At 32.5% G+C, this 15,594-nt stretch overlaps 1 protein-coding gene and 1 long non-coding RNA gene across 5 annotated transcripts; both read right to left on the bottom strand.

Annotated features, from left to right (window-relative positions):
• Window positions 1-270: 270 nt before the first annotated feature.
• Window positions 271-2,962, bottom strand: LOC9328008. The gene is made up of 5 exons (XM_021010589.1): window positions 2,621-2,962; window positions 2,165-2,528; window positions 1,376-1,599; window positions 773-1,001; window positions 271-695 (listed from the first exon to the last, which is right to left on the bottom strand). Exons 1-5 carry the CDS (start codon window positions 2,960-2,962, stop codon window positions 271-273), a joined length of 1,584 nt encoding a protein of 527 aa, XP_020866248.1.
• Window positions 2,963-13,638: 10,676 nt separating this feature from the next.
• LOC110224901 lies at window positions 13,639-15,230 on the bottom strand. 4 transcript variants are annotated; one of them, XR_002329363.1, is made up of 5 exons: window positions 15,146-15,230; window positions 14,664-15,040; window positions 14,477-14,598; window positions 13,909-14,350; window positions 13,639-13,823 (listed from the first exon to the last, which is right to left on the bottom strand). It is a non-coding gene; the product is annotated as an uncharacterized LOC110224901 (long non-coding RNA). The 4 variants fall into 4 exon arrangements; XR_002329362.1 differs by having other exon boundaries at window positions 14,664-14,851; window positions 15,014-15,214; XR_002329360.1 differs by having other exon boundaries at window positions 14,664-15,212.
• Window positions 15,231-15,594: the final 364 nt, after the last annotated feature.

Genomic DNA, 15,594 nt, shown 5'->3' with positions numbered 1-15,594 from the left:
GACCAATGATAACAAAGACCCATGAACATAACTTGTTTACGACCTCTCTCTAATCTCTCTAACAAAGATCTATTGCCTACGTAAACACTATTCAACCAAAAATCTATTTATGTGTGTTGCTTTTTGACCCAAAAACAAGAACTGTGAAAAACCAAATTGTAGTATTATGCTGAAAAAATCTAACACACGAACAATGTTTAAAACAAAATATTACTCCAACACATGAAAAGTATATTCAACAAAATATTTGAAAATAAAACTTCAGGTTCTTCATGGATGGCTCCCGGTTCCTGTAGCTTCGGCCCACATATTAGCAGCTATTGTGTCTCTCCAATTATTAGCATATTCTCTTTGCTGAGATTGGAGAATTCCCATATCTCCATTTTCCTCGTAAGTGTTTTCTTCGTTATTCTCATTGTTTTCTTCGATGTTCTCACTGTATTCTTCGGGAAGAAACTCATCGGACCGACATTCTCTACGAAGAAAATTATGTAATCCAGCACAAGCTAATACGAGTTCTGCTTGTACCTTAAAAACGGGATTTGAAGATGCATGCCGCAAGTTGAATAACTCATTTTGATTACTAGGGTCACAACCTTGACCTCTAAAGTCTTGTAGATGATACTTTGTACCTCTGTATGGAGCTAAAAAGTTGCGCCGAATTGCAAATCCACAATCAACTAGGTAATATTTTCCTGAAATTCATATATGATAATATTTTAAAAAATTTATATTAACCAAATAATTATCTATGTAATGTATATGTATATACCTTCGGGAACAGGTAGCTTGCTCGTACTTCTTGTTAGAGCATCATTTAATACTTTTGAATTGTGAGCTGTACCTTCCCATCCACTAAGGACATATATGAATTCTAGATCAAAGTTACAAGCAACAAGAACATTTTGTGATGTATATCCTTTCCGATTACGATAGCTTGGTGCATCAGAAGCAGGCACTGTTGCATGAATGTGTGTACCGTCGATAGCTCCAACGCAATCCTGTAAAAATCATGAATATTTAAATTGTGTTGAAATGTACCTTGAAATAGATTTTGTAGTAAACATACCTTGAAATAAGGATAATAGCGTGTGCTTTCTCTTATTTTTGTAGGAACTGTGAGTGCAGGTTTGGCCATCAAACTTGGTGCAATAGTGTTTAATGCCTTTAAAACCTTGTGAAAATTGGTACTTGCAGCAAATTTTGATCTCCTAAATGTGTCCATTGTATAATTATATCTTGAATTTTGACCAATGGTGAGCAAAAATGTAGCCACCATTTCTTCAAGACAAGTTTGGTTGGTACCTCTTAAAGATGTTTGTTCTGTGATAAGATGACATAACTTCAAAAAGACTTCCGGGTACATACGGTATACCTGTCGAAAGTGTTCCTGATCTTCCTTAAGAGCTTTCTGGATGTAAATGTAGCCAATTCTTGTGATAGGCTTACGCATCGGACGCTCAATACGTCTATTCATAAAGTAAGCTCTGGTCGTATTTTCTAGTAGTAATAGCAAAACGTCCATTTCCGATTCGTCATCTTCAAGTTGAAATTCATCCTCTCTCAAAATTGTGTGCTCCATGATATACAAACGCTTTCCTGCAAATATTATTTAATCAGTTAAATGAAAAATATGAACAAAAATAATTTGACGTGTTTATGTTTGTTAGACGTACGGTACGTTCTAGTCCACTATGCATCAAACGTATACACACAAAGGATATATTTGGGAATGAAAATAAAAATCAATTTCAATAGAACTTGTATGAAACTAAATTCATTAACCAACAAAAAAATATTGTCTTGCCAAACAAGAGATCCAAAAAAAAAAAAAAAAAAAAAAAAAAAAAAAAAAAGCAATAATCAAAAACAAAAAACAAAAAAGAAAATTCAAAAGCCAACATTGCTCTGAATCCAACCAAAACGTTCTTCTACCGACATGTCGATGAAGACATTTTTCATTCCAAGCGAATGAATCAAGGTAACTGCTTTGTAGCGAATATGATTCTCTAAATTAGGAATTTCCTTCATCGCTTCCCAGACATTGTTTTTTTCTTTTCAGCTTCTTTTTCCTCAGCTTCCCGCCTTAGATTTTCTTCTCTTTTCTCGGCTTCTCTTCGTTGTCTTTTTTCTCTTTGTTGTATGACATTAAGGATCCTATTACTAACTATGATCATAGGATCCTCCTCATCAGTTTTCAGTTTATCTGCATTGCTAGTAGCTAAGGTTCTAGACCTCTTCCTTGGACGAAGTTTTTCTACCCGTCCTTTTGGATTTGTGCCTGGAAAGGGTGGCGTATCACATTCTGGCGATGCAGCTGGCTCTTGAGATGATAGTTCAAAAACTTCATCATCAATTTTGTTATCTTTCACTCTTTTACTCCCCCCACTTCTAAAGGTTCGAGCATCAGTGGTTTCACCCATTCCAATTGCGGAACCACTAGTAGCTAAGCCACATCCAAATATGAGTTGAAGATCCTCAAATTGTTCATTTGACTCATGTCGTAGATGTTTATGTTTAGGATGTTTCTGTAGATTAAAAAATATATAAATATATATCACTCATAAGATCTGTTTGAAAAATAATGTTATATGCTTAAACATATATAATGAAAATATACCTTTAAATACTCATCCCACACTTCATCCGGAGCGGTAAACCTTTTCATTTCAAGATCCCATCCAAATCCAGAATTAAAGCGTTGAAGGTCTAAATAATTTTGGTATAGGGTTCTCAAGTACTTCCATCTACTTAGATACTGATTGTGATTTTTTTGGCATCCAAGTCTTTCATTGAGAACTGGTAGAATCTTTTGCTCCACCGTTAGCTTGCTAAAGTTACCGCTATTGTCACGCCAGTTTCGGTGAACTGCATCAACAAGTAGCTCTACTAGCACTTGTGTCTCATCTGGTCCCCACAGATTGTATGGACCCTTTTCCTTACTCTTTTGGGAATCCCCCATTAACTAAGCAAAGAAACATAATATATAAAGAAAACAGTTATAAATCTAATAGATAGCTTGAAAGTTGTTTCTATAAATAATTGATACGGTTATAATCCTCGTTAATGGTCATCGAAAGATCTATAGTTTATTTATTTTCTATGAAACGTTGTTTTTAGCACACTCATTAACCCATTATACACTGAAATAATATATGAAAAATTTTGATAATCACTAGAATCTCAATCAGTCAAAGAACACAAAATCAAAACATCCAAATAGAAAGAAAATAATAATATATAGACACACAAGTTAAAAGATGAATTAGAGAAAATTTGAGAACGTACGTACCTCTTAACTTTTGACAAAAGCGTAGAAGGATATTTGGGGAGAGTACACTTTTCACAAAACCAAAACCTACGTTTTTGTTAGAGATAATTATATAGAAGATGAGACAAGCAATAATAACCACAATACAATATTATGCAATATTTTGGAAATATGTTATAATAAAAGTTTGAGATACTATCAAAGTTTATAATTATATTTAGGAAGACTTTACAAGATTCTAAAAATTATGAGAGAGACTTTACAAGATTATGGAAAAGCTAATCAAAGAGATTATACAAAACTCTCTAGTAATCATTTAAAATCTTTAATTTTATCTACTCTCTATATTCTTTAAAGTCATTAAAACTCTTTCAAAGTTGCAAACCAATAACACCCCCTTAATGTATTTCATATTTAGTGATTCCTAATACTTCTTTTCTATGTATGTTTTAGTTTTAACTAATTATATATATATATATATATGCTCTTAATTTAATTTGTTTATTTTTGCTTTCAGGAAAATAGAAGTTTATAGCAATCGTCTTTTGATTTGATCTCATTTTTAAGCGTGAAAGTATTATTGGAAAAAGAGTAATGTGGTGTACTACTTAAACAAGGATCAAAAATAAGAATTTTTTTAAAAAAAAATATATATGTAATTTGATCACATTTATCATATAATAATTTTATGAATTAGAGTTAGTTTTGATCCGTTTTAATTTCTTATTATGTAAAACAAAAATATTAATGAAAAGAGGTTAATGACAAAATCAAACAAAAAATCGAGTAATGGAAAGATATTCCAAGATTTTTTCATATTTCCATTAATTATAACAAAATCCCTTAATTATCGCACACATGAGACCATTACAATATCATCAACAATAGAAAATCTTCAAGAATATTGTTTCATGCGGATTGATTTTTTTTTTGATAAACAATAGGTTATATCAATAGATAATCTTTAAAAATATATATATAAATTTTGATTTTTTTAAAAGAAACATAGCCCTTGAGTTTACTACTATTTACGATGGCATCTCATTGGCATTTATTATTTAGATTTTCAAAATTAAATCAAAGATATTAACCTAAACAATCATTGCCAAAAAATCTTTAGAAAATATATTTATTAGCCAGAACTATCCTTGCTACAATTACATCCATACTGCATTGTTATAATATTTATTTACTCAAAAAAATTACAAACCAAAAATATCATTTTTGACATATATAAAATTACTTATATTATTTAAAAATCTTATAATAAAATGCAAACAACAAAAGAAATTAAATTTAAATCCGCCATACATCGTTAGTTAATGAATTGTATGTTTTCATTTCTATATTTTAAAAATTGAAAACTAAAACATACTAATCGTACACTCACACTGAATAATATATAGATATATATGTACATTTTTCTATAAAAAAAACTATAGGTTATATATGTAGATAGCCTTCAAAAGATTTAAATTTTGACTCTTAAAAATAATATATAGCCCCGCGGTGTACCGCGGGTCAATTTCTAGTATTGAAATTAATATCGGATGTAAATAGAAATTTGATTTAATTTTTCAATAACTTTCCAAAAATATATTAAAATAAGATATTTTCGAAAATTAATATATGATTATTTAAGGAATATGCTTTAAATTTGTTACTATAATTGATGATTGATTTTCTCATTAAATTTTTTTCATTAATGATTTAAGTCGTTTTTGGTAAATCTTATCAAAGATCCGATTTAATTATTTTTGGGTCAAAATCAGAATATTAAATAAATTGGATCCTCGTGTAAACAATTGATCCATGTTTTATTATGTGCATTAATTCGGAAACCAGTTAGATTCTGGAAACTAACGTTTAAATTAGGATAATTTAAACAATCGAATTAATGATTTATATTGTATTAGTTGTTTATGATAAGGTATGTGGAAAAATCATTAGAAATTTAGATTTGATTTTGATTTTATTGTTTAAGTAGTTTCCATTTGCTAGATATTCTCGATATAATGTTTAATAGTATTTAAATTTAAATATTTGATTTTCATATCTTTGAATATCAAATCTCATTATCACAATGTTAGAAGTTTTGTGAGTTAATTTATTGTTTTGTAAAATTTGCTTAAGACAATATTTTTGTCAGATTGTTTTTGCAGGGGCTAAATGTACAAATACAAAATTTTAAAAGGATTTTTGCCCAAAATCTTCTCCAAAAATGTATATATATCTAGGATTTCACCCGTAGTATACCGTCCCGTATTAATATTTTTTTTTTTTTAACTTTTAATAAATTTAAATATTTATAATATTTTAAAATAATTCTTTAAAATAAAGAACTAGAGTAAACCGGATAACACTTTTAATTTTGGATGCATTAAATCAAGCTTCTTGTTTATCGTATTTAGAATCATTTTAGTCCTTTTTATAGTATGACACTAAACCATTGCCCAATTTTTTAAGCAATGTGGGACATTGTACACATATTTTTTGCTTCATCGATTGAGTAATATAAGTCCGTTTTTAAAATTTTTAATCACATCATATGCAGAAAAAAATCTAATATTTTATTAACTATATGTATTTTATATAAATTCAAAATAATTTAAATATAAGATCAAATAAATGTGAAAGAAGAATCATATATTTATGTTTAAATTAAATATAGAGATTTTAGGAAATTAGCAATTAAAATTTGGTTAAGACAATATATTTGTCAGATAGATTTCGTTGTTGGATAATTCCAACTAACTTGAGGAGCAAGTTATTTCCTTCTAGAAGATGCTAGAAGGAATAGAAAAAGAAAATACAAATAATGTCAAGTTGGATAAAGTATGTAAGATTTCCTTATCATAATAGGATTAGGAGAAGCTTGGATCTAGTATAAATAAGAGCCTTATGAAGAAGAAGAAGAATAGCTCGAGAAGCTCGAATAGCTCAAGCAGCTCAAAAGAGAGAAAGCTCATAGGAGAGAGCTCAAGAAAAGAGTCGAGACTCAAGAGAATCGACACACATGAGAGTCGAAAAGGATCTCATGAGAGTCTAGAGGAAGAGACTCATATAGAATTAGTGTAGCTAAGTTCTATATAAGAAGAGTCTATGGAGAGTATAGTTTCATAAGACTAGATTAAGAGGCTTATGGAGAAGAAAAGGCTTATGGAGAGTTGTTCCATAAGACCTAAGAGAGAGAGAGAGAGAAAAAAGGCTTTGGAGAGTTGTTCCAAAAGACCTAAGATCTTGAGAGAGATTTAGTTTTTGAGTAGTTTCTAAATCAATAAAAACAATTCATTCTTTAATCTTTCAAGTTCTAGTGTTGCTGAATTACGTTCTGAATTATTCAGTGACTAATTCAGGGTAAAAGACGATCATGATTAGAATCGGTATCAGATAGACTAAGTCAAGATAAGGATTGATTTGATTCGTAGGGACTAAGAGTACAAATAAGAAATGGAATAAGGTTTTTTGGCCAAAAACTCTACCAAAAATGTATATATAGATATAAGGAATTCGACAAGACCATTAATCTTTTACGGACTAAAAAACCACAAACTCAAAGACCTTATATCTAGATGGTTTCAGTTCCTAAATTAGTAGCTTCTATCAAAGTGACTCTCATTTTCAAACACTCTCCATTTGTGATTTCCGTCGAAACCTCATCTTTCAAAGACATGGATGGCTTTCAAATCAATTCGATATGACGTCTAAATGGGCTAAACACTTTGTATGAGTCGTTGTTGTTAAATAAAACTATATGTGGAAGATTTTTCTCTAGTTGATTAAGGGAAAAAGGTTTTTTTTTTTCATACCCGTACAATCCGTTAAGTGTGTTTCTAGACCTGAACAAATACGGAAGATTAATTCATACCCAAACTCCAAATAAATTTGAATTTCATATCCAACTTTATATTTAGTGTCTAAAGTTGCACCGCTCCATCACTCAAACAAGGACCAAGGCGACCATCTTCAAAACCGCAGCTAATGTTGCGCCGATCGGGACCATGGAGATACTCTTCTCCTGGATCGGGACAATTGTCCAAACTCTGGCGGTGAAGGCACTAAGAAATCATGAATCTGTGACGAACCATCTTCCTAATGTGGGCCGCATCTCTTGCCACATTAACAGTTAAGTAGACCCACCAACGAGGCTTGTCATGCGCGAACTCTGCACACCTGAAGTAAACAAAGTAGGACACATGGTGTCAGAATCGCACATGTCCGTTTTGGTCCAAACCTCCTAGAGGGTTCAGAACCTCCTATGTACTGCAGCATAGTCGTTATGTTCTTCAGCTGTTCTCGTTCCTAAAAAGAAAACAAAATTAAGCATTAGCCTAATTGGGATGAAGCGAAAGTATTCGTCTAATTAAGCTAGCACAATTAAGTATTAGCCTAATTAAGCTAGCACAATTGCATATATACACACACATAATGATTAAGATCCAAACCACAATCTATGGTTCCTGATTCTATCATATCTCTTAACCAAAAATGGATATGTGAGATTCCTACACCATGTGTCCTACTTTGTTTACTTCGGGTGCGCAGAGTTCGCGTTCATGACAAGCCTCGTCGGCGGTGTCTACTTGACCGAACAAGCCTCGTCGGCGCGGTTTATTAGGAAGGGCAGGTGCCACTCTTAAAATTTTGAAGATTAGTGTTAGTTTACTACAGTTTTTTAATTATGCCCTTTTTTATTTATTATTTAATACCCTTATAACTCTGTTTTTCTTTATACACACATTTCAAAAGTTTATATCATACAATTCAAAAACAAAAACCCAATATTTTTATTTTTTTTTATTAAAAACCATATTTTTTTAATAAAACTACTTGAAATCACTTTCGTTTTTCCATTTACTTTTTTCTAAGATATGATTTTAAATATTTTATTTAATTTGGAGTCGTAATTAACAGATGTTAGTCAACCGTTACGGTTGCTGAAATGATAGGTGATTGATACCATGGCTCAAAACGATGTAGTTTTAAGTGTCAGAGTTAAGATATATAAAATTTTGTAAAAATCGGGTCTCGAACCCATAACGTTTTACTCATTTGCGCAGTCCATTAGCATTTGTTCAACGAGTATAGTAAAACGTCATGAGTTCGAGAACCGATTATTTCTAAATTTTATAAAATTTTAACTCCAACGCTTAAAACGACGTTGTTTTAAGCCACATCATCAAACATATGTCATTTGATTCAGTAACTGTAATGGTTGACTTTGAATAAGACATTAAAGTAAAGTTTACGTATGAAATTCAATTTTTTTAAAAATTTGGATATGAATTAGTTCTACATATTTGTTAGGTCGGAAAACACATCCCCTATATATTAATAGAGAAACATTTTTTAAAAAAAACCTTACCATCACGTGTTTTTAACAAGATTGCCACGCTGATGTGTCGCTCTCACAATGATTTGACTTCTATTTAAATAATTACCCAAGATTTATTAGACTATTTACAGAATTTGCCATTAGTCTTATACATCCATATATCCCATTAATAATTAAAAACAAACACTTTTTGTTTATCTTATATTACTATATTTTTATATTTATATTTTTCTTTATATATATTTATATAAATTTGTTTAGCGGATGGGTAAACAATCTTTTTATTTATATTTATATTTATGTTTATATTTAAATGATAAAATATATACATTTGGTTCAAGAATCTCGAATTCAAAACTACAAAATTTTTACATCTTTCATAATTTTTTTACTTAAATAAATAAGATAATCTCCTTTCTAGCTATATATGTTACGAATACTTAAAATCCTATTTTTTGGAGGAGTTCTAACTTTTCGAAGAAAAACATTATAACCACATTTGTATATAAACCAAAATATGGCCATATTATAAACATTTCGTAAATAATCCATTCATAATCTAAGAATCTTAGATTTGGAACACTACAAAATCATAGCTTGGAAACTATCAAATCTCATATTTGCTAAATTTTGGATTTCTTATACTTATTATAAAAAAAAAAAATTCTTTTTATACTACAAAACTAGGGGAGGTCCCCGCGCCGGGCGCGGGGTTGTATGTTGATTAAAACCAGATTTAGTCATTTAGGGTTATAAGTTTTAGATAATTATTGATTTAATTTTGTCAAGAGTATAATTTTTATAACGACATTAATATAGAATTATGGTAAAACGCCATAACGTTTGATATATTATTGCGAGAAAATAGTGATTATTATCCTCTGAATATAGTAAAATGCAAAACGGAAAACTAAAATCATTAGAACCAGAAAGTATAAATTTAGTAGTCTTAGTTTGCTCATCAACAACCAAAGATAATCAAAAGATCAAAATTGGATGTGTGACATTTGTCCTTTCTTCTTGTTGGAAAAGATATCTCCCATCCTCGTTACATCATGACAAGAGTGATTGAATAGAATCTGCGAACACTTGTATGAAGCAGTACCTCTTCGTGTACCTTAATTATCAAAGGAATATAGTTTCAATGTCTCAAACCCCAACAATACATGTTAAATAACAAAACCAAAACAAAATACTTTCACTCATTTCAGTTCTTGCAAATCTGAATATACATATGGTAATGTCATCAATACATTGCCTCCACTCAGCGAAAAATTTATTGACATAAAACCACGGTAGTCGATACCGGAGACGCTCACAACTACAAACAACAGAAATTTCGAAGGTACCAATAGTTCTTGACTTCGAATTTAATAATGTGACAATGAGAATAATGTGACATCGACAATATTATGTTAACTTACAAAATCCTTCAATTTTTACAAGACATTGAAGTTTAAAGATTATGTTCATTTGGAAACTCCTTCCATTATCCTAAAGATATTGATGTCAAAACTCTTACGTTAATTTTGATATCATGCTCTTCCTCTCCAGACTATTTTAAATAATTGCCCACTCGTCAATGACTGGCTTCTTGGGAGCAAATTCAATCTGATGAGTGTTGTTTTTGTACTTTTGTAACAGAGTATGGGATCACCTCCTGCTCCTCTGTGAGATCTTTCGAGGTATGAAATTTGGTTTTCTCTAGGATTTATCCTCGACAAAGATTGTTTTGATTTTGGACTGAGATACTTCTTGGACCGACACTCTTCTACCCATGAGATACTTAAATAATTGTCAACTCGTCAAAGATTGGGTTCTTGGGAGCAAATTCAATCAAATGAGTGTTGTCTATGCACTTTTTCAGCGGAGTCTCGGGATCACCTCATGCTCCTCTGTGAGCTCTTCCTAGGTGTGGAATTTAGTTTTCGCTAGGTTTTATCCTCGACAAAGGTTGTTGTGCTCCTGGACTAAGCTACTTTCTTGGACCCGGAACTCTTTCTCTCTAGAGTCACTTAAATAATTGCCGACTCGTGAAAGACTGGCTTCTTGGGGACAAATTTAATCCGATGAGTGTTGTCTTTGTACTTTTGTAACGGAGTCCCGAGATCACCTCTTGCTCCTCTGTGAGCTCTTCCCAGGTGTGAAATTTAGTTTTCTATAGGTTTTTTCCTCGACAAAGGTTGTTTTGCTCTTGGCCTGAGCTACTTTCATGGACCGTCGAGAGTCACTTAAATAATTGCCCACTCATCAAAGACTGGCTTCTTGGGGCCAAGTGCTGTATTTTCACTTTTGCAACAGAGTCTCGGGATCACCTCGTGTTCTTCTGTGAGATTTTTCAAGGTGTGGAATTTGGTTTTCTCTAGGATTTATCCTCCACAAAGGTTGTTTTGCTCTTGGGTTGAGCTACTTTTTGGCACCTGACGCTCTTTTTCTGTTGAGACACTTAAATAAATCTCGCTCCAATCGTCCTCTTCAGTCGTTAAAGACTGGTTTCCTGGGGACAAATTCAATTCGAGGAGTGTTGTCTACGCACTTTTGCAACGGAGTCTCAGGATCACCTCATGCTCCTCTGTGAGCTCTTTCGAGGTGGGAAATTTGATTTTCTCTAGGCCTTATCCTTAACAAAGGTTGTTTTAATCTTGGGATGAGCTACTTTATTGGACCCAACGCTCTTCCTCTCCTTACACTTTTAAATAATTGCCGACTCGTAAAAGACTGGCTTCTTGGAGATAAATTCAATCCGATGAGTGTTGTCTTTGTACTTTTGCAACAGAGTCTCGAGATCACCTCTTGCTCCTCTGTGAGCTCTTCCCAGGTGTGTAATTTAGTTTTCTCTAGGCTTTGTCCTCGACAAAGGTTGTTTTGCTCTTGGCTTGAGCTACTTTCTTGAACCGTCGAGAGTCACTTAAATAATTGTCCACTCATCAAAGACTGGCTTCTTGGGGGCAAGTGTTGTATTTGCACTTTTGCAACGGAGTCTCGGGATCACCTCGTGTTCCTCTGTGAGCTTTTTCAAGGTGTGGAATTTGGTTTTCTCTAGGATTTATCCTCCACAAAGGTTGTTTTGCTCTTGGGTTGAGCTACTTTCTGGCACCTGACGCTCTTCTTCTATTGAGACACTTAAATAAATCTCCAATCATCCTCTCCAGTCGTTAAAGACTGGTTTCCTAGGGAAAAATTCAATCCGATGAGTGTTGTCTATGCACTTTTGCTACGGAGTCTCAGGATCACATCCTGCTCCTCTATGAACTTTTCTGAGGTGGGAAATTTGATTTTCTCTAGGCCTTATCCTCAACAAAGGTTGTTATACTCTTGGGTTGAGCTACTTTATTGGACCCAACGCTCTTCCTCTCCTTACACTTTTAAAGAATTGCCCACTCATCAAAGACTGGCTTCTTGGGAACAAATTCAATCTGATGAGTGTTGTCTTTACACTTTTGCAACAGAGTCTCGGTATAACCTCATGCTCCTCTGTGAGCTCTTCCCAGGTGTGGAATTTAGTTTTCTCTAGGCTTTGTTCTTGACAAAAGTTGTTTTGCTCTTAGGCTGAGTTACTTTCTTTGTCCTAACGCTCTTCCTCTCCAGAGTCACTTAAATAATTGCCCACTCGTCAAAGACTGGCTTCTTGAGGACAAATTCAATCTGATGAGTGTCGTCTTTGCATTTTTGTAACGAAGTCTCATGATCACCTTCTGCTGCTTTGTGAGCTCTTTCCAGGTGTGGAATTTAGTTTTCTCTAGGATTTTTCCGCAACAAAGGTTGTTTTGCTCTTGGATTGAGCTATTTTCTTGGACCTGGCGCTCTTCCAGTCATGTGCCTTCTAATTGCTTAGAAAAGTAGCATCTCAAGTGGTGGTTTATAAGTTCTGGCGACAGCGTAATAACATTCTCCATAACTCCTTGCGGCAAATCATTTTCAAGATGGTGGAGTGGAGCTACGAAACATCTTCACTTCGAGATGAACAAAGCTTATGCTTATTTGGATTCGTTATCTATTTCCAAATCTTTCTTTACTCTACTGTAGTCTTGTTTTTATCTCTTTTTTTGCCAAGGTTGCTTTTGTGTAATTATTTATCTTTTGTAAAGCCTCAAACTTCATTTTAGATCATATTTACATGTTTAGGAAAAAATTAATTTGGAAAAATGGAAACAAAAAAAATAGATAAGCTTAGTAACTAATAAAAATTTCTGTGATCCTTAGCACAAAACAACTCTGCATTCCTGCAACTTTCAGCACACATATTTTTTAGCATCATTTGGGTGCCATTGCAAACAATAGTAGCCAAAACCATAAGAAACAATATCATAGAAACGTGATCGACTAATAAATATTCAGAAATTATATATACATGAAAAACAACAATATTCGAATACCTCGAGTGACTTCTATTCTAGTGAATCTCATGATTAATATGGTGATATTATCACATTGTTTACTCCGTTCTCTCAAAAATTTACAACAGTATCCACCATGTAGTCGACATTATAGACGTAAATTTATTATAAAATTAAGTTTTTAGCATACTACCCAAATTAAACTATAACAAATCTAATTTTGATTAAATTAATAACTTACAATTCATCTTCTAATTCCACATAAACTTGATCCCACACTTTATTATTGGTTTTCCGTCTTCAATATTGCTAACACTCACGACCCAACCAATTAAATATAATTATTTAAATTAATAGATCAAACCATAACAATGCAAAGAATAAAATATCCAAACAAAAGATATTATGGGACCAGGGAAATAAACATACTCAAAACTAAGTATCAATTTTCCTAAAAGATGCGAATGCGCAGTAATCAATCGCACCCAAGGAAGGTATATGTGAAACAAAGATTGATAAATTCCAATGAATTTTAAAATCATAAAAAGTATGACTAAGCAAACCGATAACATGAATCAAAATCTCTAAGTGTTATCCATCCAGGGCCTGCCCTGAGATTTGAAGGGCCAAATACTCAAAAAAAAGTTTTTGGTTATTGTGAAAGGTTTTAAAATTTAGGGCCAATTATAGTAAAATAAATAAAATTAGGTCCGTTTCATAAATAATTTTTGTTGAAGAATTTCAGAAACAAAATTTGGGCTACAGCAAAAGTTTCTTGTTGATGTCTATAGGGCCGGCCATGTATCTATCGCCCTTGGAAAAACCTGAATCCACGATGACGATAATACTCTCTATCAATTATAGTATGTATGTCGTGACCCTAACAAACAAAATAAAATTGTAAAGGTATAGCAATCTTTCAGCAAACAATTTATTTTATTAGAAAAACCAAAAATCTGTATAACCTCTGTATCAGTATAAGTTGGAACATATCGTCCAAGATCGAAGAACACTTAAATCTATTAAGTATCTATACTCAGATACTCTGATTTTACAAGGGAGCACTGAAGGGTGCAGATATGACACTCATGCTACGATAAAATCTTTCAAAGCATTTCTTGCTCATCTTCGGGGTTTTGTCCCATATTACGAGCCTATCTAATCTAATCAAATATACATGATGAGAATATGTCTTTATCAAGTAAGTAGTGGATTGATTAGGGTTAAGTGGTATACCAAACCTCCTTAATTAAGACTCTTGGTCTCTTAGTCTCTGTTTCTATACCCTCTGTTTTACCTCTTTTTAAAGGAAGAATCTAGATTATTCCACTTCATGACGTATTAATTAAATTTTCCAACATGCTATTTTTACATTTCACTGAATCGTTTGCTTCGCGGAACAGTTTCCTTCAAACATTGAGAAAAAAAAATCATCATTATTTGATGTTCTAAAACTGAACAACAGAGCAGATGCAGGTATATCATGGATATTGAGGCTTAGAGTTGATACAAAGTTGTTTCTGAAAGATTTACCTTGCTTTGATTTTAGTCTTTTCTCTCTGTCACATTTCCCCTTAGCACTGTCTGTTTTCTAGAAGTAGCAGACACAGTCAAAGGTGTCTGTTTCCTTTGAGCGGCAGAGCATAATCATTTCCCTACAAACCATGCGATACAATAATTAGCATTTTTCATATATAGTATCATGTCTGATAATCAATACCTTAATGGGATTGCTTTCAATACATGTATGAGATATGTTTTTCCGCAATTTCTTGCTCCGTGGGCGATGACATTAGCATCTTTACCCTCAAAGACAGTAGAGATAAGAGGCTTTATCTCCTTTGATAGAATTAAACCTGTGATTCTGTTTTTTTGTAGCAATAGTCCAATTTATATGAATCTTTCGAACTGCCACAACACAATAGTTAATATGGCTTGAAACGTTGCTAATCCACAACAGACTGTGAAAGATTTAACTCAAAACTCAAAAGTATATTCTACTCGGTGAGAACATTTTTGTAAAATTAGAAAATCGATAAATGAAAGATAAAAGATCAATTGAAACATCACCTGAATCTTCTTCATGCATCGTGGTTGCTTTCATTCATCCAAAACATACAATCGTTTAAAAAAACAAACACTATTAGAATTTATAGTAACGAAAATAATATGTATAGCCAAAAAACAAGAAGATGAGCATACCAAGGCTCCTCGGAGGCAACGATTGGTGTCTGAAAATTTTAGCAGTGTTGTGCCTCTTGTTGGTTGGAATTGGAACAACCAGCTGGTGTATAAGGATCACACATAACCTGCATGTATCAATAATCAATAATTTCATGGATCTGATATAGTTCCAATTGAATTTGGTACACTAATCAGATAAAACAAACCAACCAAGATGTTGTTGCCTTTATTGAAGTTTAATATAATAATTGATGATTAAGCGTTACATAGATGGATAAAGACGTGACAATAAAAAAAGATAGATAAAAGCAAGCTTTACATTTTTACACGCCTTGATTCAAGGCAAGACACCGAAACACCCCGTGAAACAAACCATGTTCATACCTAAATGAAAAATCCATAAAGAGATCAATATTTAAAAAGAGATAAAACTTCTGATCGCATCAATACAAAGAAATAATAATAAT

This window comes from Arabidopsis lyrata (assembly GCF_000004255.2).
Source record: "Arabidopsis lyrata subsp. lyrata unplaced genomic scaffold ARALYscaffold_1, whole genome shotgun sequence".
In the NCBI taxonomy this organism is placed as follows: Eukaryota; Viridiplantae; Streptophyta; class Magnoliopsida; order Brassicales; family Brassicaceae; genus Arabidopsis; species Arabidopsis lyrata.
Note: the sequence above shows the minus strand (reverse complement) of the source record. Positions and strands in the feature narration are given on the sequence as shown.